The sequence below is a fragment of the Penaeus vannamei genome, chromosome 38, assembly GCF_042767895.1.
Source record: "Penaeus vannamei isolate JL-2024 chromosome 38, ASM4276789v1, whole genome shotgun sequence".
Taxonomy (NCBI): Eukaryota; Metazoa; Arthropoda; class Malacostraca; order Decapoda; family Penaeidae; genus Penaeus; species Penaeus vannamei.
Window position 1 is genome coordinate 24,308,263 of NC_091586.1, and position 22,500 is coordinate 24,330,762.

At 39.4% G+C, this 22,500-nt stretch overlaps 2 protein-coding genes across 6 annotated transcripts in view; one reads left to right on the forward strand and one right to left on the reverse strand.

Moving 5' to 3' along the window:
- Nucleotides 1–19,680, forward strand: part of LOC113823809 (glutamate receptor ionotropic, kainate 2-like) — a 97,026-nt gene extending 77,346 nt beyond the window's left edge. For 3 of the 5 annotated variants that reach the window (XM_070116291.1, XM_070116292.1, XM_070116293.1), the window contains exons 16-19: nt 542–774; nt 2,009–2,121; nt 17,937–18,092; nt 18,513–19,680. In XM_070116291.1, the coding sequence (XP_069972392.1) occupies nt 542–774; nt 2,009–2,121; nt 17,937–18,092; nt 18,513–18,683 (673 nt within the window). In that variant the 3' untranslated portion in view covers nt 18,684–19,680. Of the gene's footprint in view, nt 1–541; nt 775–2,008; nt 2,122–9,637; nt 9,797–14,035; nt 15,303–17,936; nt 18,093–18,512 lie in introns of those variants that run through there. The other 2 variants (XM_070116295.1, XM_070116294.1) reach the window with 2 other exon arrangements.
- Nucleotides 19,681–20,123: 443 nt separating this feature from the next.
- Nucleotides 20,124–22,500, reverse strand: part of LOC113823812 (uncharacterized) — a 2,412-nt gene continuing 35 nt past the window's right edge. The window contains exons 1-3 of the mRNA XM_027376498.2: nt 22,428–22,500; nt 20,920–21,218; nt 20,124–20,707 (exon numbers count right to left, since the gene is read on the reverse strand). The exon at nt 22,428–22,500 is cut by the window's right edge and continues 35 nt beyond it. Of these exons, the coding sequence (XP_027232299.1) occupies nt 20,464–20,707; nt 20,920–21,218; nt 22,428–22,439 (555 nt within the window). The 5' untranslated portion in view covers nt 22,440–22,500 and the 3' untranslated portion in view covers nt 20,124–20,463. The remainder of the gene's footprint in view (nt 20,708–20,919; nt 21,219–22,427) is intronic.

The following is a 22,500-nucleotide window of genomic DNA, read 5'->3' on the forward strand; positions in this document are numbered from 1 at the left end:
ATATATATATATATATATATATATATATATATATATATATATATATACTTTTTCACACGGCGATAAGTTTTTCACCTTGAAAAAAGAATCACATGGGAATAAATCATTCACATGGAGATTCGGAGATAGCTAACAAGGAGGGAAAGGGCCAGCGTTTTATTTTTTTTTATTTTTTTTAAATTTGTGATAAGTGCGATAGTTGGAAATATGGAGTTTCCAATGAAAACGTAAATAACCAAAATGTTTGTTTATTATTTGTTATTATTATAGTTATTGTTACTGTTACTATTGTTATTGTTGTTATAGTTAGTTATTATTATTATTGTTATTGTTGCTGTTATTATTGGTATTATCAATATTATTGTTATTATTATCAATATTATTGTTATCATCATCATGATCATTATTAATACATTGTTATAGTCATTGTTACTATAATAATTTTTCTTCTTGTTCTTATTATCAATACTTTTATCATCGATGTTGCTATCATCATCATTATCATCCTCCTTCTCACCACGCCTTCCCTCGACGCCCACAGGGACAGCACCATCCCGACCTACCAGCGCATGTGGGCGGCCATGTCGAGCGCCCGCCCCTCGGTCTTCACGGACACGAACGAGGCGGGCGTCGAGAGGGTCTCCAAGTCCAACGGTCAGTACGCTTTCCTGATGGAGTCGTCCTCGATCGAGTTCCAGGTCGAGAGGCGCTGCGATCTGATGCAGGTCGGCGGCTTGCTCGACTCCAAGAGCTATGGCATTGCTCTGCCGCCGGGTAAGTGGAGGGGGGAGGGGTAAGTGGAGGGGTGTGGGGGGGGGTTGGAGAGGGGTAAGTGGAGGGGTTTGGGGGGTTGGGGAGGGTTAAGTGGGGGGGGGGTTGGGGGAGGGTATGTGTGAGGTGGGGGGATGGGGGGTTTGGGGAGGGGTGGGGTGGGGTTGGGGGGTTTGGGGAGGGGTGGGGGGGGGTTGAGGGGAGGGGTAAGTGGAGGGGTGTGGGGGTTTGGGGGGGTTGGAGAGGGGTAAGTGGAGGGGTGTGGGGGGGTTGGGGGTTTGGGGAGGGGTAAGTGGAGGGGTTTGGAGGGGTTGGGGGGTAAGTGGAGGGGTGTGGGGGGTTTGGGGGGAGGGGAAAGTGGAGGGGTGTGGGGGGTTTGGGGAGGGGTAAGTGGAGGGGTGTGGGGGGTTTGAGGGGTTGGGGAGGGGTGTGGGGGGTTGGAGGGGTTGGAGAGGGGTAAGTGGAGGGGTGTGGGGGGGTTGGGGGTTTGGGGAGGGGTAAGTGGAGGGGTGTGGGGGGGTTGGAGAGGGGTAAGTGGAGGGGTGTGGGGGGTTTGGGGAGGGGTAAGTGGAGGGGTGTGGGGGGTTTGGGGGGGTTGTGGTATGTGTGAGGTGGGGGGATGGGGGGAGTATGAGGGAGTGGTGGTAGGTAGTTGGGCGGAGGGGTGAGTTGTTGGTGGGGAGGCCGGAGGGGGTGGTGGTAAGAGGTTGAGGGAGGGGGTGAGGTGGTTGGGGGGAGGGATAAGTTTGAGGTGGGGGGGGGGTGTTAGGTGTTAGTGATGAGCGCATGATTCTAACGCCTGGTTTGTCTGTGAAGGTGATGGTGATGATGAATGTGGTGATAATGGTGATGATGGTAATGAAGATGACGGTATTGGTGAGCGCATCATTCTAATATTTAGGTCTGGCGCGTCTGCGTCGTCGTAAAATGGACTTAAGGGGAAGAAAATATAAGACTCCTTAGTGTAGGAAAAGTGGCGGGGGAAGAGTGGTAAGCTAGGGATTACTGGACACGTGAATGATGGTAGTGTTTAATATACTATTGCTACTGCTGCTGCTGACGATACTAGGGAAGACTATGGTAATAATGATGATAATGATGATCACACACAAATATATACAAAATGAGATCATAAGAAAATAAAATACATTTTTACTAAATACATTAAACTCCATTTTAAGATATATATAAAGAAAAAATCAATATATTTTAAGGAACATTTTCTCTCTCGAACCAGAATCGCCGTACACGGATCCTATAAGTTCGGCCGTTTTGAGACTCAAAGAAAACGGGAAATTACACCAGCTGAAGACAAGATGGTGGAAGGAACGTTCAGGCGGGCGGTGCATGGTAAGTAATCAAATAATTCTTCTCTTTTTGCCTTTATTTCCTTATGTAAATTGCTTTCTTATTCACCTATTTTTTATTATCTGTTTTTCTCCTTTAATCAATTGTATTTTCAATTCATTTATCTATTTTTTTTTATTTGTATTGATATATATTTGATGAAAGCGACAGATAAAGGAAACAAAACAGGTATCAACTTCTCGAGAAGACAAGCATGAGATGGTAAAAAAAGGCAATAAAAAGAAAGATCAAGAAAAACGTGATTTATGTGTGCATGGTTTGGGTCACTGAACAGACATGGATAGATGTGTTCAGTCATTACTTTTAAATAGTTTAAATCGTTTATTTATTGATCTATACTGAACGGAGACTAGAATAAGGAAACTCGGAAAATAAATCTTAAAAAAAATGAGACAGAATGCTAAGAAACGACACTTCTAAGAGGTAAGTGTATATATATTTTTCATTTATTCACATTTTTTTTTTTTTTTTTACCGTATTTTAAGTGATTGTTAAGTATAATTCGTTCCTATTGTATATCTAAGAAGTTCTGCAGAGAAACAGGTAAAGGTATTATATATATTTAAGTGGTATTTAAGAAAATACTGTTTAGGAGAGAGAGAGAGAGAGACAGAAAGACAGAGAGAGAGAGAGAGAGAAAGGTTAGAGAATTAGACCGAACGACGGAGAGAAAGAAAGAGTGAGAGATAAAAGTGCACTAGAAATCTAGAAACAAAATCTTATAATTTGATTTAACGACATTTTACATATTAAATTTGATGATAGAAAACTTGCATTTCTGCCTTGTAGTATGAGATAAAAAACACCCGTATTATTGAGAGAAAAAAAACAAATATTTGAGGTGTTCTTTTCAAGTCAAAATGAAAGTAATAAATACGATTATTCCACGAGAAATGCGAATTTGGGAATCGCAAAAAAAAACCTTTTTAAAGAATGAGAGAGAAAAGGAAAAGACGTTGAGTTAACCTAGTGGTTCCGAATTTTTTGGCATTTTTCTCTCGTCTCAGATTTCTGAAAATCGAGCACCTTTCTCATTTCATTAGTTTTTTCTCTTTTATTTATTAATTATTATTATTTTTATTATTATTATCCTTTTTTTTAGAAGAAATATGTACGAAAAAAATATGATTCTTAATATCAGATTCCATCGGGTTAGGAACCACAGGCTTATTTATTTATTTATTTATTTTTTTTAGTTTAGTTTAGAAGAATTCGTAAGAAAGAGAGAAAAAACAGAAGATAGAAAATTATATATAAAATGATACATTGAGAATAGCTAAGGTCGAATTTACCAAAATCAAGTTTTGAGATAAATGGGTTTAAAAGTTTTCATCGTGACACGAGGTTTACACCATATATATAACCTTAATTCTCATAGGTGCTCCATTTCGCGCCATAAAGGGAAGTAGATTTCATAGCCTCTGGGGGAATCGAATTTTTTTTTTTTGTTATGGTGTCGAGCTCCCCACTCCCATAATCACGCTTCATATATTTATATAAATAAATAAATAAATAAATAAATAAATAAATATATATATATATATATGTATATATATATATATATATATATATATATATATATATATATATATATATGTGTGTGTGTGTGTGTGTGTGTGTGTGTGTGTGTGTGTGTGTGTGTATATGTATGTATGTATGTATGTATGCACACACGCACATGCTCACGCACACATACACACGCACACACACACACACACACACATATATATACACAAAAAAATCTGTGTTCGAAATTGTTTAGGTTTCTCCATTGCCATTGTTGAATTTTCAAAACAGAAAGTTATGTCACGTATCACTCCAACCAAATTACACAGAAATGAATAGAAAATCCAAGAATTCAGGTTTAAAGAATGTAATAGGTTTTGTATATATTACACTGAGCACTGTATTTGAAACGAAAATGAAAATGAAATATTTACATATATTCATATATATACATATATATATACTTAAATACATATATGTGTGTGTGTGTGTGTGTGTGTGCGCGTGTGCGTGCGTGTGTGTGTGTGTGCGCGTGTACGTGTGTATGTGTGTGTACGTGTGTATGTGTGTGTGCGTGTGTGTGTGTGTATCCCATAACAGGATTACAAGCTTAATCTGTTTACAGCATAATGTGAAAATATGACACGTATATTTTTATCTTCTACTTTTTTCACAATGTTATAACCAGATGTCAGATGTAGTTAGAATCCTCAAATATTCTTTTCAATAATACGGGATTTGATCTTGAACTATATCCTTAGACGCCTAGAAAAAAATCAGCTGATTCTATAGACAAAAATTAGTGTCCTTTTTAGCAAAGAATTAGCACTTTTTAGCAAAGAATTAGCATTTGTTGTTGATTTTTTTGTTGTTTTTCTGCGGCTTGTACTAACGCCAAAATACCATAGATATTTTAGTGTAATTATACTAAAATACGTATTTCTTTAGTGCCTTTAATCTAGATAGATAAAATGAACAGCCTCCTAGACCAGCACTTAGATATCGCTGAAAATAAATAAACGTAAATAGATTTATGCGTCGTAAACAAACAAACAAACAAACAAACAAACAAACAAACAAAAAAAAGAAGATCGACAGCGCCGAGAAGAGAGAATGGCGGCCGAGGTTCTCCTTCTAGAACATTCTTCGGTCTCAAGCCTCTAAGAAGACGATGAGGAAGGAGGAAGAGAAGGCGAGCTGCAAGGAGGAACACGTTGGAGACATGTTGGTCTTTGCCTCGATTCTCTACCTGCCCCCCTTCCCTTCTTCCGTCTCTTTCTCCTCCTCCTTCTTACCCTCTTTTCCGCTTTCTCCTTCTCCCTGTCTTCCTTCTCTTCCTCTTTCTCCTTCTCCTTCTCCCTCTCCCTCTCCCCCTCCTCCTTCTCTTCCTCTTTCTCCCTCTCCCCCTCTTCCTTCTCCTTCTCTTCCTCTTTCTCCCTCTCTCCCTCCTTCTCCCTCTTTTCCTTCTTCTCCCTCTTTTTATTCTCCTTCTCCCTCTTTTCCTCTTTCTCCCTCTCTCCCTCCTTCTCCTTCTCCCTCTCTTTCTCTTTCTGCCTCCTTCTCCTTCTCCCTCTCTTCCTCCTTCTCCTTTCCCCTCTCTTCCTTCTCCTTCTCCATCCTTGTCTTTCTCTTTCTCTCTTGCGCTCTTTTCCTCGTTTATTCCTCTACTGACTTCCATTCATATGTTCCTTAGACTCTCGGCTTTTTTTCTTTATTCCTTTTCCTTTCCCTTTCTCGTTCTTTGTGTTGCTTTCTCCTCCTCCTTTTTCTTCTTCTTCCTGTTCTCTTCCTCTCCTCTCTCGTCCATGATTTGTTCTACCCCTTTCTCTCTCATTCTCATTCTCTCTCTCTCTCTCTCTCTCTCTCTCTCTCTCTCTCTCTCTCTCTCTCTCTCTCTCTCATTCTCACTTCCGTTCTCTTTCTCTCTCTCTCTCTCTCTCTCTCTCTCTCTCTCTCTCTCTCTCTCTCTCTCTCTCTCTCTCTCTCTCTCTCTCTCTCTCTCTCTCTCTCATTCTCACTTTCTTTCTCTCTCTCTCTCCCTATTACTCCTTTCCTCATTTCCTTTTACCTCTTTTTTTTCTTCATCACACATCATTCCGTTTACACGCGTTTGCTTCGCTTGTTTGAATTGTTGCATATTTTTCTTCATTTCCCTTTCGTAATTTTGTAAATGATTGCGCCTTTTTTATTATTATTATCACTCATTTTTATTATTATTATTATTATTATTATCAATATTATTATTATCATCACCATCTTCGTCATCATCATCATCATCATAACCATTATTGTTATTATTAATATTATTATTATTGTCATATGATTATTATTATTATTTCTATCATTATTATGATCATTATTATTTCTTTCATTATTATTATCATCGTTATCGTTGTTATCATCATTGCATTATCATCATCATCACTTTCACGATTATCAACAGTGACTATTATTCCTATCTTTATTCCCTATTTCATTACCCCCTGTTTATCCTCCCTCATTGTTTATTGATTTCGCATGACGTTTCCTGTGCATGATTTTGACCCCTGCATGTTGCAAGTGCATGACTGAATTTCGATGATTTTATTAACAATATACAAAATCACGTCTTTGATATAAGGCTGTTATTATTTCTTTCTTTTCTCACGGGTTGAAATATTTATATGTATGTTTTTTTTTCTTTTCTTTTCTTTTTCTCTTATTTTTCTTCTTCTGTCTTATTTTTCTTCTTCTATCTTTGTCCTTCTTCCCACTGCTTCAATAAAGAAAAAGAAAAAGAAAATCTTTATTGTGGTGTTTATTTCTTTTTTTTTCTCTCTCTCTCTTATTCTTCTATCTTTGTCCTTCTTCCCACAGCCTCAATAAATAAAAAGAAAAAGAAGAAAAAAATATTTATTGCAGTGTTTATTTTTGGTGATTGTTTCCGTTTTGGAGATATACGTTTTTTTTTCGTTTTTCTCCTTCCTTTTTCGATACTATTTTCATGTCTATTTAAGCCTATTTTTTAAGATAAAAAAGAAAAGAAAAATGTGGAATCGCATGTCCACCATTCCCCACAATTATCTTTCGGTGTGAGATTCTCTTGCTTTATTCTCCCCTTCTCTCTTTCTATTTCTCTTTCTCTTATGTGTCTTTATTCTATTTCTCTTTCTCTTATGTGTCTTTATGTCTTTCTCTTTATCCCTTTATCTCTGGTTTCTGCTTCTATTTTTTTCACCATGTATCTCGCTCTCTTTCTTTTTCTTTCTCTCTTCATTTTTTTTTCTTTCAAAAATTGCTTCCATTTTTATGCTTCTGCTTCTTTGTGGGGTTATATTATCGGCTTTTTTCTGCTTTGTTTCATACTTCTTTCCATTCCATACTTCTCCATATTTCTTGACATATTTTTCTCTAAATTATTTCCATCGTCATCTTCCTCACTCTGTATTCTTATTCAGAAGTGGTATTTCTTTCTTCTTCTATTTCTTCTTCTTCATCTTTGTCTTCTCGTCTTCCCCTTCACCCGTATCTCCTCGTTTCCTTCTTTTTGTTTGTTTCTTTCGGTCTTCTCCTTTTTTTCTTCATCATCATTTTCAGAGTCTTCTTCTTCTTCTTCCTCGTCTTATTATTCACTTCCATCTATTTTCTTTAATTATCTTTGCCATTTTCTCTCAGGTGTTAAAGCTTCCTAAAATATCCCTGTGATTTTTTTGCACAGCTTCCTTTAACACTTTTGAGCGTTCACCCTTCCGCTGGACTCTATATTTATCAATATCTCCTTCGTTCTTCACTCTTATTCTCGTCCTCTCCTCTCCCGTCCATGATTTGTTCTACTCCTTCCCTATTTTCTCTCTCTGTGTCTGTCTGTCTGTCTGTCTGTCTGTCTGTCTGTCTGTCTGTCTGTCTCTCTCTCTCTCTCTCTCTCTCTCTCTCTCTCTCTCACTCTCTCTCTCTCTCTCTCTCTCTCTGACTCTCTTTCTCTTTCTCTCTCTCTCTCTCTCTCTCTCTCTCTCTCTCTCTCTCTCTCTCTCTCTCTCTCTCTCTCTCTCTCTCTCTCTCTCTCTCATTCTCACTTCTATTCTCTCTATCTATCTATCGCCTAACGCTAATCCATAATATGTCTGCCTCTCTTTGTTTCACTCTATTACTCTTTCGCTCTGTTTTTCCTCTCACTTTCTTAATCTTCCTTCTATCCACTTGCTGTCTCCTCTCTGTTCTTATCAGTCACCCTATCTCTCCACCATCCTCATCACCAATTTACTTTACATTGCGATCTCACTCTTTATCCTCTCTTTTTGCCATCTCCATCATCCGTTCACCCTATCTACTCTTACCATTTGACCCTTCGTCTTATCGCTTTGCCATCCTCATCAACTGTCCCTCCTGTTGCTCTTGCTGTCTCATCCTTCACCCTATCTCTTGCCATTCCAAGTCCGCTCTATTCAACATGGCCATTTCACCCTTCGCCGTGTCGTCTTCTCACTCACCACCTACCCACTCATTCATTTCCATTTCATTCATCACTCATTCATTTCCACCTTCATCGTGGAAATGAATATTTTCACAAAAAACACGAAATGTATTTGAAGCGTTTTTATGTCTCATTTCCATCGGACTTCAGACAAGGATGTCATTGGAAGGGATAGATTTTTTTTTTTTTTTTTTTACTCTTCGCAACATTCGGAATGTAAACACGTACCAGGAATGCTATTAATAACCATATCATTAAAATTTACTTTGCTATTAAAAAAAAACATTGACGATTAAGATGCCATTAGATTCGGCAATACCATTAAGAGACCCTTTGAATAGGAAATAACACCAAAACACCATTAAAATGCTATTAAAAACAGAGTTGGCGCCAAATTCGAAAACCAAGAACACCCTATGCTGCTTACCATACCGCTGGTGTGATGAAACATTTTATGCTAAAACGGTAGAATAGATAAAGAAGGGAAGGAAGAAATGTTAAAAAAATGAGAGAAGTAGATAACTAATTATTTATCGTTGAAGAAAAATATTGAACATCGTGTCTAGCAGCTTCAAATTATCCGAAGTCGGAGCGAAGTTCGTGATACAAAAGAATGATAATAATAATAAATAATCGACAGTTTAATTCCTTCACCTTTTGATGGATACGTTATATGTTTTGTAACTTTGTATTGACTTCCTTGTAATCTCTGTTGTCCGAATGCGTAGTTCTGGTAGTGTGACGTCGAAGCGAACCAGCTATATTGTGTTTGTGAAATTGTTCATTCTTATCCTCTCCTCTATTCGTCACTCTAATGTCTGTTCAGCTCTTGCTAATTCATCTTATTATATTTCTACTTACTGTCCCTCACACCACTCTGTCTCCTTCGCACCACTCACCCTGTCGCAGTTTCACCTTTATTCCTCTCATTCTTTACGCTTCACTCTCTCCTCCAGTCATCATCATCCTCTTTAACCTCTCATCTTTCCTTCACCCTCACGCTCACACAGTCTCATATTCTGTAGCTGCTTCACCTTCTCATCCCTCTCTCTCTCACACACCCCCACCCACGCACCCACAGAACTTCTCACACTTTTACCCTATCACCCTCTCACGCATTCACCTTACACACCTTCTTACATCCTCACCCACACACCTTCTCACACCCTCTCACCCTATCACCCTCTCACGCATTCACCTTACACACCTTCTTACATCCTCACCCACACACCTTCTCACACCCTCTCACTCTATCACCCTCTCACACCCTCGCACCCACACCTTCTCACACCCTCTCACGCCCTCACCCACACACCCTCTCACGCCCTCACCCCACACACCCTCATCCCCTCACTTTCTCACCCACACACACCCTCTCACACCCTCATCCCCTCACTTTCTCACCCCCTCACCTCACCCACACACACCCTCTCACCCTCTCACCCTCTCACCCCCTCCCTCACCACCTCCCGACTCGCTAACCGCCACCAACGCCCCCTCTCTCTCTCTCTCCCCCCTCTCTACCTCTCCGTGGCGCCGCAGCGGGAGGCCTCTTCAGCCAAGTCTTCAGGAGCCAACGAACTCGGTCTGTCCAACGTGGGCGGAGTCTTCGTCGTCCTCATCGGGGGCATGGGCATCGCGGCGCTGGTGGCCATTTGCGAGTTCCTGTGGAATGCCCGCGAGCTGGCCACGGATGAGACGGTGAGTGCTGGCCGGGGGTGGGGCGGGGGTGGGGCGGGGGCCGGTGGGGCGGGGGTGGGGCGGGGGGAGGGGCGGGGGTGGGGCGGGGGGTGGGGTGGGGTGGGGTGGGGGGTCAGGTTGGGGTTTAATGTTGATAGTGGTTAGGTAACTTTTTTTTTTTTTTTTTTTTTTTTTTTTAAGGGTTTGTTGGTGTGGATATGTTAGTGGGGTTATGTTGGTGTAGTTATGTTGGCGGGGGTATGTTGGTGGGGGTATGTTGGTGGGGGTATGTTGGTGGCGTTATGTTGGTGGGGTTATGTTGGGGTGGGTATGTTGGTGGGGTTATGTTGGGGTGGGTATGTTGGTAGGGTTATGTTGGGGTGGGTATGTTAGTAAGGTTATGTTGGTGTAGTTATGTTGGTGGAGTTATGTTGGTGTAGTTATGTTGGTGTAGTTATGTTGGTGTAGTTATGTTGGTGTAGTTATGTTAGTGGGGTTATGTTGGTGTAATTATATTAGTGTAGTTACGTTAGTGGGGTTATGTTGGTGTAGTTATAACGGTGTAGCTATGTTGGTGTAGTTATGTTAGTGGGGTTATGTTGGTGTAGTTATGTTGGTGTAGTTATGTTGGGGTGGGTATGTTGGTAGGGTTATGTTGGGGTGTGTATGTTAGTAAGGTTATGTTGGGGTAGGTATGTTGGTGGGGTTATGTTGGGGTGGGTATGTTGGTGGGGTTATGTTGGGGTAGGTATGTTGGTGGGGTTATGTTGGGGTTGGTATGTTCGTGGGGTTATGTTGGGGTAGTTTTGTTGGTGGGGTTATGTTGGGGTTGGTATGTTGGTGGGGTTATGTTGGGGTAGGTATGTTGGTGGGGTTATGTTGGGGTAGGCATGTTGGTCGGGTTATGTTGGGGTAGGTATGTTGGTGGGGGTATGTTGGTGGGGGTATGTTGGTGGGGGCATGTTAGTGGGGTTATATTGGTGTAGTTATGTTGGTGGGGTTATGTTGGTAGGATTATATTGGTGTAGTTATGTTAGTGGGGTTATGTTGGTGTAGTTATGTTGGTGTATGTTAGTGGGGTTATGTTGGTGTAGTTATAATGGTGTAGCTATGTTGGTGGTGTTATGATGCTGTAGTTATGTTGGTGGGGTTATGTTGGTAGGATTATATTGGTGTAGTTATGTTAGTGGGGTTATGTTGGTGTAGTTATGTTGGTGTATTTATGTTGGTGGGGTTATGTTGTGGTGGGTATGTTGGTGGGGTTATGTTGGGGTAGGTATGTTAGTGGGGTTAATTTGGGGTAAGTATGTTGGTGGGGTAATGTTGGTAAGGATATGTTAGTAGGGTCAGGGTATGCTAGTAGGGCTGTGATGTTAGGGTCATGTTGGTGAGGATATGTTGGAGGGGCATATTGGTGGCGGGACTATGATAATGAGCTCATGATGGTTAGGCCATGTTGAAGGAGTCATGTTCACAGACCATAGTGTTGGTGGGTCCATGTTAGTCAGTGAGGATATGCTGGTGGGGCCACATTAATGAGGGTATGTTGATTAAGTTCATGTTGGTGGGACTAATTAAGTATAGCTATAATTATGTAGCTATAATTATGTGTCTCTTTCTTACTTTGCTGTGGTACTGTACTTCGAATTTGTTTTTGTTTATATATGGATATATACGGTTATATATACATAGATAAGTAGATATTTAGCTAAATAGGTGGATATACAGATAGATGGGTAAATAGATAAAGGGGTAGACATAAAGATAGTCAGGTAGATAAGTAAACAGATAGTCAGTCAGATGAATAGATAGATGGGGAGACAGACAGGCAGACAGGAGGCTAAATACATAGGTAGAAGGGTAGATAGTTAGGTAGGTACATGGGTAGGTAGGTAGATAGGTAGGTAGGTGCACATGGAAATAGATAGAATAGACAGGCAGGTATGGATGTAGATATATATTTGTGTTTTTTTATATATCTTTTAAATTTGGATAATTTCTTTTCTGACCAGCATTATTTTTAGCAACATATTAACCATACTAGAGTTTACCTGTTTGGTCCCAGGGAAGGTGGAAATAATTTTAATATCATTATTACTGTTGTTATTCTAGTTGGCGGTGGGAAAATAATTATTTATTCCGGTAGTCTGACTAACAATGGTATATTAAAGTAAGTTGAAGATTACCCCGGTGAATAATGATATATATATATATATATATATATATATATATATATATATATATATATATATATATATATATATATATATATCTGAGAATTAATACCACCAGTATTTCCCAACCTGGCCAAGTAACACTAATATATATATATATATATATATATATATATATATATATATATATATATATATATATATATATATATATATATATATATATATATATATATTTCATTATTCACCGGGGTAATCTTCAACTTACTCTAATATACCATTGTTAGTCAGAATACAAAAACAATAAAAAAAATCCATTCTCTCTCCCTCCTCCCACACTCTCCCTCCACAAATACGTAAGCAAACAATAGAAAAAAAATAATAACCCCGCTCTCTCATCTCCTATTCTCCCATTAGAAAAATAGAATAATAACGATAAAAAAAAAAACATTCTCTCTCCCTTCTCCCACACTTTCCCTTCACAACTAGGTAAACAAACAAAAGAAAAAAGAAAAGAAAAATAATAATAACCCCGCTCTCTCATCTCCTATTCTCCCATTAGAAAAATAGAATAATAACGATAAAAAAAAAACATTCTCTCTCCCTTCTCCCACACTTTCCCTTCACAACTAGGTAAACAAACAAAAGAAAAAAGAAAAGAAAAATAATAATAACCCCGCTCTCTCATCTCCTATTCTCCCATTAGAAAAATAGAATAATAACGATAAAAAAAAAACATTCTCTCTCCCTTCTCCCACACTTTCCCTTCACAACTAGGTAAACAAACAAAAGAAAAAAGAAAAGAAAAATAATAATAACCCCGCTCTCTCATCTCCTATTCTCCCATTAGAAAAATAAGATAAAAATAACAACAATGAAAAACATTTTTTCTCTCCCTTCTCCCACACTCTCCCTTCACAAATAGGTAAACAAACAAAAGAAAAAAAATAACCACTCTCCCTTCACAAACAGGTAAACAAAAACAAAAACAAAACAAAATACAAAAAACAAAAAATAAATAAAAATAACCCCGCTCTCTCCCTCCCACCCCAAAGTAAACAAACAAAAGAAAAAAAATAACCACTCTCCCTTCACAAACAGGTAAACAAAAACAAAAACAAAACAAAATACAAAAAACAAAAAATAAATAAAAATAACCCCGCTCTCTCCCTCCCACCCCAAAGTAAACAAACAAAAGAAAAAAAATAACCACTCTCCCTTCACAAACAGGTAAACAAAAACAAAAACAAAACAAAATACAAAAAACAAAAAATAAATAAAAATAACCCCCCTCTCTCCCTCCCACCCCAAACTAAACAAACAGAAGAAAAAAAATAACCACTCTCCCTTCACAAACAGGTAAACAAAAACAAAAACAAAACAAAATACAAAAAACAAAAAATAAATAAAAATTACCCCGCTTTCTCCCTTCCTCCCCAAAGTAAACTAACAAAAGAAAAAAAATAACCACTCTCCCTTCACAAACACGTAAACAAAAACAAAAACAAAACAAAATACAAAAAACAAAAAATAAATAAAAATAACTTCGCTCTCTCCCTCTCACTCCAAAGTAAACAAACAGAAGAAAAAAAATAACCACTCTTCCTTCACAAATAGGTAAACAAAAACAAAAACAAAACAAAAAAAACAAAAAAAAATAAAAATAATAACCCCGCTCTCTCCCTCTCCCTCCAAAGTAAACAAACAAAAAATAACCACTCTCCCTTCACAAACAGGTAAACAAAAACAAAAACAAAAAACAAAAAATAAAAAGATAATAACCCCACTCTCTCTCTCCCACCCCAAAGTAAACAAACAAAAGAAAAAAAAAAACACTCTCCCTTCACAAACAGGTAAACAAAAACATTAACAAAAAATAAGTAAAACAAATTAACAAAACAAAAAATAAAAGAATAATAACCCCACTCTCTTCCCCCCACCCCAAAGTAAACAAACAAAAGAAAAAAAATAACCACTCTCCCTTCACAAATAGGTAAACAAAAACAGCAAAAAATAAATAAAACAAATTAACAAAACAAAAAATTAAAAAGATAATAACCCCGCTCTCTCCCTCTCCCTCCCCAAGGCGTCCTTCTGCGACGAACTGGGCAGCGAGGTCCGATTCATCATGAAGTGTTCGGGCAGCACGAAGCCAGTCCGGAAGAAGGCGCCATCGACCCCGGAAGAGCCGCTCTTCACATACGGGTCTTATGGCGCCAACTACGGTTACTCGGATAGGAAATGAGACAATTTTTTTTTTTTTTTTTTTTTTTGGTGCAGATTGGTCTAGAGGATTGGTTTATGTTTGGTTTTTCTTTTTTTTTTCTCATTTTAGAGGTTTTAGTATTGGGTTTATGTATTTATTTATTTATTTTTATTTTGGAGGTTTTGTTATTGTTTTCTTTTATTTCGAAGAGACAGCTGCACTTTTAGGAAAGAAAATACGATGTTGGCGCTTGGAATTATTTTTTATTTGATTCTATAATTATTTATTTTCAATGAATTATTAATCACTCAGTTTATTTATATATATTTATTGATTTGCCTACTATCAGGAAAATTTAAGAAGACGATAACCAGAATTTTCAGCTTTCAAAGATATCTGAAAACACGACAAGCAAATAATGGCCGAAGATCATATTCATTTCAAATACCTCTATTATCTTTAGAAATTTAAGGCACAATATTATTATTATATAATTATAATTATAATATATAATATAATTATAATATATAATATAATTATCTGTAGAAATTTAAGACACTAAAAGAGGAAAATGTATGAAAGGTCAGAAAAGAAAGGAAAAAAAAGATTAAACAAAATAACTTACGACGAATCAACGCATGTTCAAACACATGAACATACTGATTATAAAATGTATAATATTCTCCGTTTCATAACATGACTAATATTTTCTTGATTGAATACTACGAAAGCTATACAGTTATACATGTCAAGAATACAGTATTTATCAAATGTGTTTATCTATATAAGCGTTGTGCATTTATGTAAGATAACTTTTCATGTAGAATGTATAATATAGAGGCGTATATATATAAGGCTTTTGCTAGTTATGGTGTGAATAGTAGTATTTTTTCATTATTTTCTAAAATGTAAACCCTTCAGTACAGTTTTTTTGAGATAGGTGTCCTTAAATACACATAATTGTGTGTGCAGCTGATATATATTTTATACGTAGACAATTTGAAAGAAAGAATAGAGTGTAAGGATACAGTTTCTCTTTCTCTCTCTGTCTTATTACCTTTTTCTGTTCTGTCTGTCTCTCTTATTGTCTTTCTGTCTGTCTTTGTCTCTCTCTCTCTCTCTCTCTCTCTCTCTCTCTCTCTCTCTCTCTCTCTCTGTCTCTGTCTCTGTCTCTCTCTCTCTCTCTCTCTCTCTCTCTCTCTCTCTCTCTCTCTCTCTCTCTCTCTCCCTCCCTCCCTCCCTCCCTCTCTCTCTCTCTCTCTCTCTCTCTCTCTCTCTCTCTCTCTCTTTCTCTCTCTCTCCGCCCTCTCCTCTCTCTCTCTCTCTCTTCCTCCCTCTTTCCTTCCCCCTCCCAATTGTAATTAGCTTGGTTTCTCACAAACTCGTACATATTTGCAATATAAATACACATGGATAATTATTTACCTCTTATATAATCATAGAAAAAAATGTATAGAGTGTTTAGAATAACATTTTTGTTTCATTTCTCCCGGGAAAAAAAATATGAACTGAAACATGAAAGAAAAAAATCTATTGTTTTCATTTTTTCTCATGATATCCAAAACAAAGATCAACATCTAATTTTGAAAAAAAATCTACCAAAAGCTTCATAAAAAAAGGTAAGTTGCCTTTGCATGGTGCATGCAACTACTAGTTCATAGGCCAGCAGTTCTCTGTAGACGAGTTCCTTCGGTAACAAAGGTGAACAAAAGGTAACAAAATGGCGGACAGATTCCAGGGCTGGTCCTTTACCAGAAGGGTCTGTGCATGACGAATGAGACGCTTTTATTTGTGTTTATGTCTTGTTATTACTATTTTTTTATCCTCATTGTTTTAATCATTACCACTTTTAGGAATTGTTATTGTTGATATTATCATTATTGTTATTATTACTTTTGTTATCATTATTATTATTATTACTTTTATCGTTATTATTATTAATTTTATCATTATTATTATTACTTTTATCATTATTATGATGATGATGATGATGATAATTAGGATGATGATGATGATTATCATTGTTATTATTATTGTTAATGTCAGAGGTTTCGACCATTACACACTGAAAAAAATAGTTTTATAATCTTTAAACACACAAACATGAAAGCGAACTATGAAAGAATAAAAAAAAATAGATTACTGTGACGTAGCGGTTATTGATGAATTGGGAATAGTGGCGTGAGTACTCAATTTCTCACGTTTTTTCTATTAAGAAGATGAGACAGGCAATTTGCAGATTAGCTTCTAAACGGTAAAAATTTGCTCTCTTGGAAATAGAAAGGAATGTCAAAATATCAATTTAGGATATTAAGAGCATATGCGGGATGTGTGGGTGTATGGCGTGTCCATACTGATCGAGAGGTTGTGTATTTATGTATATAAATGCACACACACACACATTGACATCCGCGTGTGTGTATGTATGTGTATGTGTGTGTATGCGTGCGTGTGTGTCTGTGATTGTGAGTGTGTGTGTCTGATTATGTGTGCGTGCGTACGTGTGTGCGTGTGTGCGTGTGTGTGTGTGTGTGTGTGTGTGTGTGTGTGTGTGTGTGTGTGTGTGTGTGTGTGTGTGTGTGTGTGTGTGTGTGTGTGTGTGCGTGCGTGCGTGCGTGCGTACGTGTGTGTGTGTGTGTGTGTCTGATTGTGAGTGTGTGTGTGCGGCGTCTGTATGTGCGTGCGTGCGTGCGGCGTCTGTATGTACGTGCGTGCGTGTGCATCTCTTTGAAGGGGCACGTGCGTGGGAAACACATGCCCCCCCCCCCCCCACCTTCCTTCCAGCAGCATGCGCGCTCTGGTGGCGACCAAGGTAACCACATCCATTGCGTGGACACGAGTGTAAACATTATTTTCTTTCTGTAGCTTTGTGTGTTATACGACTAAAGATGTTTAACGAATAGGCTAATGTATTCCTAGACCACATGCAGAGTTCTAAATACTAAATTAACGATGTGGTGATAGACAATATTGCTAGATATGAATAAGTCGATTGATAGATAGACCTATTGGTGTAAGTAGATGGTTGAGAAGTTAAATAGTGAGATAGAAGAGTGAATAAACTGTTTATAGTAAAGTTAATGCACCCATATTTATTTAAAATACTGATGGATTTTGCAAGGTCTCTGTTAACACCTAAATAGAATATAATATCTTAACATTTTGATTGTTCTTTATGTCTGGTGTAGACAGTGCCAATTATTTTTTGTCGATCTTTTGATATATTTTCCTTCTATCATCTCTCCCAATTTCTTTCTCTTCTCTCCCTCAGTCTCTTTCTTTCGTAATCTCTCTCTCTCTCTTTCTTTTCTCTCCCACTGTTTCTTTCCCTCGTAATCTCTCATTCTGTTTCTCTTCTCTCCCTCTGTTTTTCTGTCGTAATGTCTCTCTCTCTCTCTTTCTCTTCTCTCCCTCAGTTTCTTTCCCTCGTAATCTCTCTCTTCTCTTCTCTCCCTCTGTCTCTTTCCCTCGTAATCTCTCTCTCTTCTCTCCCTCAGTTTCTCGTAATCTCTCTCTCTCGTTTTTTTCTCCCCTCCTCTTCCCCCCCCCCCCCCCCCCACTCTCTCTATATATGTAAATTTTCCTAGACCTACCAGTGCCTAAACCCCCCTCTCCTCTCTTAGAACAAACAAACAAGCAAACAAACAAACTCTTCCTTCTCCTACCCCACCCACCCCTACACCCCCCCCCCCCCGAAAAAAGAAAAAAAGGTAAAAGTCCTTTTATAGCACTATTAATCCTTTCTTTCTCTCTCTCTCTCCTTCTCCGAATCGCCGCCCAGACGGAGGAGAAGAAGGACGCCGCCTCTGCCGCTGAACTCGGCCTGGAGAACGTGGGCGGCGTGTTCGTGGTGATGGTGGGCGGGATAATGTTGGCTTGTTTGACCGCCTGCTGCGAGTTTGCGTGGAAGGCCAGGAAGCTTGCCACTGATGACGGGGTACGGGCCTATTTTCTTTTGTTTTAGTTTTTGTTTTTCTTTTTTTTTCAAATCGCTCACCCTTCTTGTATTTATCTTGTTTTGTCGAATTTCGTTTTAGGTTCGTTTTTCTTTTTAGGAGATAATGTCTTAGTAACGTTTCACTTAAAAAGTTGAATTATATTATGTGTGCATATATATATATATATATATATATATATATATATATATATATATATATATATATATATATATATATATATATATATATACATATATATATATATATATTTTTTTTTTATTTATTTATGTAAATATGTTAATTGAGATAACTTTATAGGGACCAAAAATCTATATATTCGTCCAGATTCTCTTACTCCCGTATCCCCCATGTAAACAAAGCGCGTCCCAACTCCCGCCTCGACTTCCTTCTCTCCGCAGATGTCCTTCACGGAGGAGCTCAAGAAGGAGCTCCTGTTCATCGTCAAGTGCAACGAGAACTCGAAGCCCGTCAGGAAGAAGCTCTCGCCCGCAGACACAGACACCTCGACCGTCTACAGCTCTTCCTCGACCTACGACTACTCGAACGGACACAACAAGCATGGCTATTAGAAGGTCGTCTGTGGTGCGGCATTGTTTTTTTTTTTTTTTTCCTATTGTGAGAGGAAGGTTATTTGTTTATTTATTTATTTTGTTTTTTGCGTTTGGAGGGAAGGGATTTGGTAGTTAGGCTGGAAGACAATGGGTTGGGAGGAGATTGGGAGTGGAGGAGGAGGAAGCGGAGAGGGAGGGGGAGCCAGACTGGTAATTTTGCAAAATGCGCGCGAATGATTTGTTGCGAATGCTAAATGCGCGCGTGGATGCTTATTTAAAACAGTTTGAAAAAAAAAAAAAAAGAGCGAATTTCGTAGCGGCAAAACGACACTACCCTAAAATTTCGTAACTTTATACTGATTAATTAATTTATTTCGCGCACGAAGTAGATTTATCAGTCTGGAGAGGGAGGAGGAAAGGGAGGTGGAAGGAGAGGTGGAGGTGGAGAAGGAGGAAGAAAATGAGGAGGAAAAAGAAGAGGAAGAAGAGGAGGAGAAGGAGATTAGTATGGCGTTGGGGAAGCAGAGGAAAAGGCTAAAGACATAGGTGGGGATGATGAAGACGACTTCGATGATGATGAACACGTAGAAGATGACGAAGAAAACAAAGAAGACGAAAAAAAAACGAAGACAGAACACAGAAAATAGTGAAGAAGATACGGAAGATAAGAAAGATAAAAGAGGAGGAGACACAAACGAGAAGAGATAAGAGATAAAAATGGGATTTGTTTTGGTTCTCTATTAGCTTTCTTATAGCTCTGAAATCTCCCCAGAATTAGTGCTAAATATTCATATGCTTCCCGCCAATTCTTCGCTTCACGTAGTAAACACAAACTCTGTAGCTTTAGTCATCACTGTCAGACACTTTAGCGCTCTTTCTGTCCCGCTAGCAAGCCCTACAATGTATTGTTATCATTTTTGTTGAAAATTGAGCTTCGTTTGTTGATATCTTAGTTGTAACTTAGGATATTGTTATCTGTATGGTTCCCTGTTCTCATAAAATGTATAGTCTTTAAGTTATGTTTTTTTTTATTACATTTCCTCCTACACTGTTCACATCCCTGACAATTGTATGAACACATGAAAACCGTTCGAAAGTTTTTTTTCCGATAAGGAATGTAGCAATCCATGAAATGAAGAAATGATTTTAGTTCGGGAAAGCTTAGATCACTTTTTTATCTTCTTATCGGCATGGCAGTTACCAACATAGCCAGGATGCGTGTGATTGGCTCGCCTGTAATTGAGATTTCATGATCTGTTGCCTCTCGACGATTTAAATATGGAAGCTTTAGTTACTGTCGCATCCAGGACGAAATAGGTTGATAAGATGAGGACACCGCAAGGTCAGCCGAACAAGCCGAGTTCAAGATTTATATTTATTTCCGCAGACAAAGCCTCGGGCAACAGCGTAAAGGCTTGAGATTGATGTCCTTAAAGGGAGTTTATTAGTAAAGGCGTCTTTGATGTACTATAAAATGAGTTTATTCAAACTAGTATGATACATGAGGAGGAGATTCCAAACATTCACTCAACAATAAATATTACTCGAGAAGGAGCTTACAGCGATGGCAGAAGGCGACGTGACGAGGGCCAGGTCGTCCCGCTGGCCGCTGCGACATGCGCGGGCGCTCCGGCGGTCGGCTGTACCGGGGACCTTTTTCGTGGAGGAGATGGACGCTATTTCGTCCAGCTTGACTGAGGATTGGGAAGGAGCCGCCGGAGGTCGTCTCGAGCCGCCTGTCGTCGTGGCGAGCGGGGACGAGCGGCCGACACGAGCTGGGGAGCGAGGGGCGCCGCAATCACTTCCCGAAGCAACCTTGCGCGAGGAGGGGAGTCAGGCAGTAGGCTGTGGCCGTGACGGTCGTTCCGGCAAGGTAGGACGTCGTGGTGAGGGTGAGGGTGGTGAAGTTGGTCGTCCAGATGGTGAGTCTGCGGTCGTCTCTCTGGAGGGCGTCCCTCTGCTGCCTCGAAAGCTCCTCCAGATTCACGACGTCCTCGAGGGTCCCGCCCAAGGACAGGATCGCGTCTGGAACCTCGTCGATGCTGCGGACGCCGGGGGAGACACGAGCGGTTATTTGGGGGCAAACGGGAGGCTCTCTCGTCGCCAGAAGGCGTTGCAAGATAGCACGTTTTGATAGCTAAAAAGGCTAAACAAGGATGCGGTTACACTTGTAAGATGGCAACAGGTAAAAGAGATTACTCTAAGGACCGCTAATCAAGTCTGCAGAGGAGGCTCGGAGCCCGAAGGAACTTACACGGCGGCCATGGCGGCGGACCTCCTCTTCCGCCTCTTGCACGCGGGGCCGCCAGCTGAGGTGGAGAGGCAGGTGGAGAGCGCCGTCAGGGTCGAGGTCATGAGCCGGGTCGTGGTCGTCGAGGCATAATAGGCGAAAACCCTCTCGCCTCGGCCGCTGTCGCCACCGTCGAGGGCCTCGTGCTCCTCCGAGGGCGACAGGTCGTTCCCGGGAGCCGCCTCGACGTCCTCCTCCGACGTCGTGCACCTGACCGTCGCCACGCCCAGCAAGCACACCAAGGCCACCGCCACGACCTTCATCTGCAGGAGGGGAAGGTCTTCGCGTGATTCTCAGTTCGCCGAGTGGCATTTCCCGCGAAAAAAATAAAAAAAACTACGCTTTCCTGTGCATGGCGAAGGTCTCTTTTCTATATTCTTTTTAAGGCGAGTTTCAAGACGAGATGAGTTACTCATCCTGCCAAGAAACATTATCTTTCCATTCTGAAGTATATGAAAAAAGTAGAACAATTAGAAAATGTTTGATTAGATTATTAACATCTCGGAAATCGGCTTTAGAAAGTAGATGGTTTACTTCCGAAAAAAACGGTGAATTTTGCACTGGAATCCCTGACCTGAATCTACTACACTGTTATCTGTTTGCAAAGGACAATGAACTACAATTATATTACGTAAATCCGTAGTGATAGTTTTTCCCATTTATCATACAAGGGATAATTTTTCTTTTCTCGAATGTCTATATTCAAAAACTGTTCTACATATGGTGGACTGGGAATACCCCGTGCTAGCATCTTATTAGGATTAAGAGACCTGCTAACAAAATACTAACTGGACTCTGGATGAAGTCTAAAAGATTTAGTCCGTTGATTCCCTCGGTGGATTGTTTTTAAAGCATTTGCGAAAAACTGTGTACATTGCATTATATCTTATCCAATCTACGTCCTCTCTGCCTCCTTCCCTCCCTCCCTCTCCCTCTCTCTCTCTCTCTCTCTCTCTCTCTCTCTCTCTCTCTCTCTCTCTCTCTCTCTCTCTCTGTCTGTCTGTCTGTCTGTCTGTCTGTCTTCCTCTCTCTCTCTCTCTCTCTCTCTCTCTCTTCTCTCTCTCTTCCTCTCTCTCTCTGTCTCTGTCTCTGTCTCTGTCTCTCTCTCTCTCTCACACACACACACAGACATTCGCTCACTCGCACTCTCTCTCTTGTTAGAAACTTCCCCTTTCGGTTATTTTACACTCCCTCGTATGTTTATATATATATATATATATATATATATATATATATATATATATATATATATAATATACATATATGTGTACATATGTATGCACACACACATATATGTATGTTTGTATGTATATATCAGGGAATTGAAACATGTCAAAGATCACAAGCACTTTGAAACAAAACAGATTAATCTTCAAAGGCCAAGAGCTGTTTCATTGTTTAAATATGGGTTCGAAAACAGGCACAAACACACACACTTCAAAATCACTTCGCTAAACCCTTATAAAACTCACAGTAAACATCATGGTATCTGTGAACGATTTACATTTCTTAAAGCAAGAGACACGAAAAGAAGAATCTTGTCTT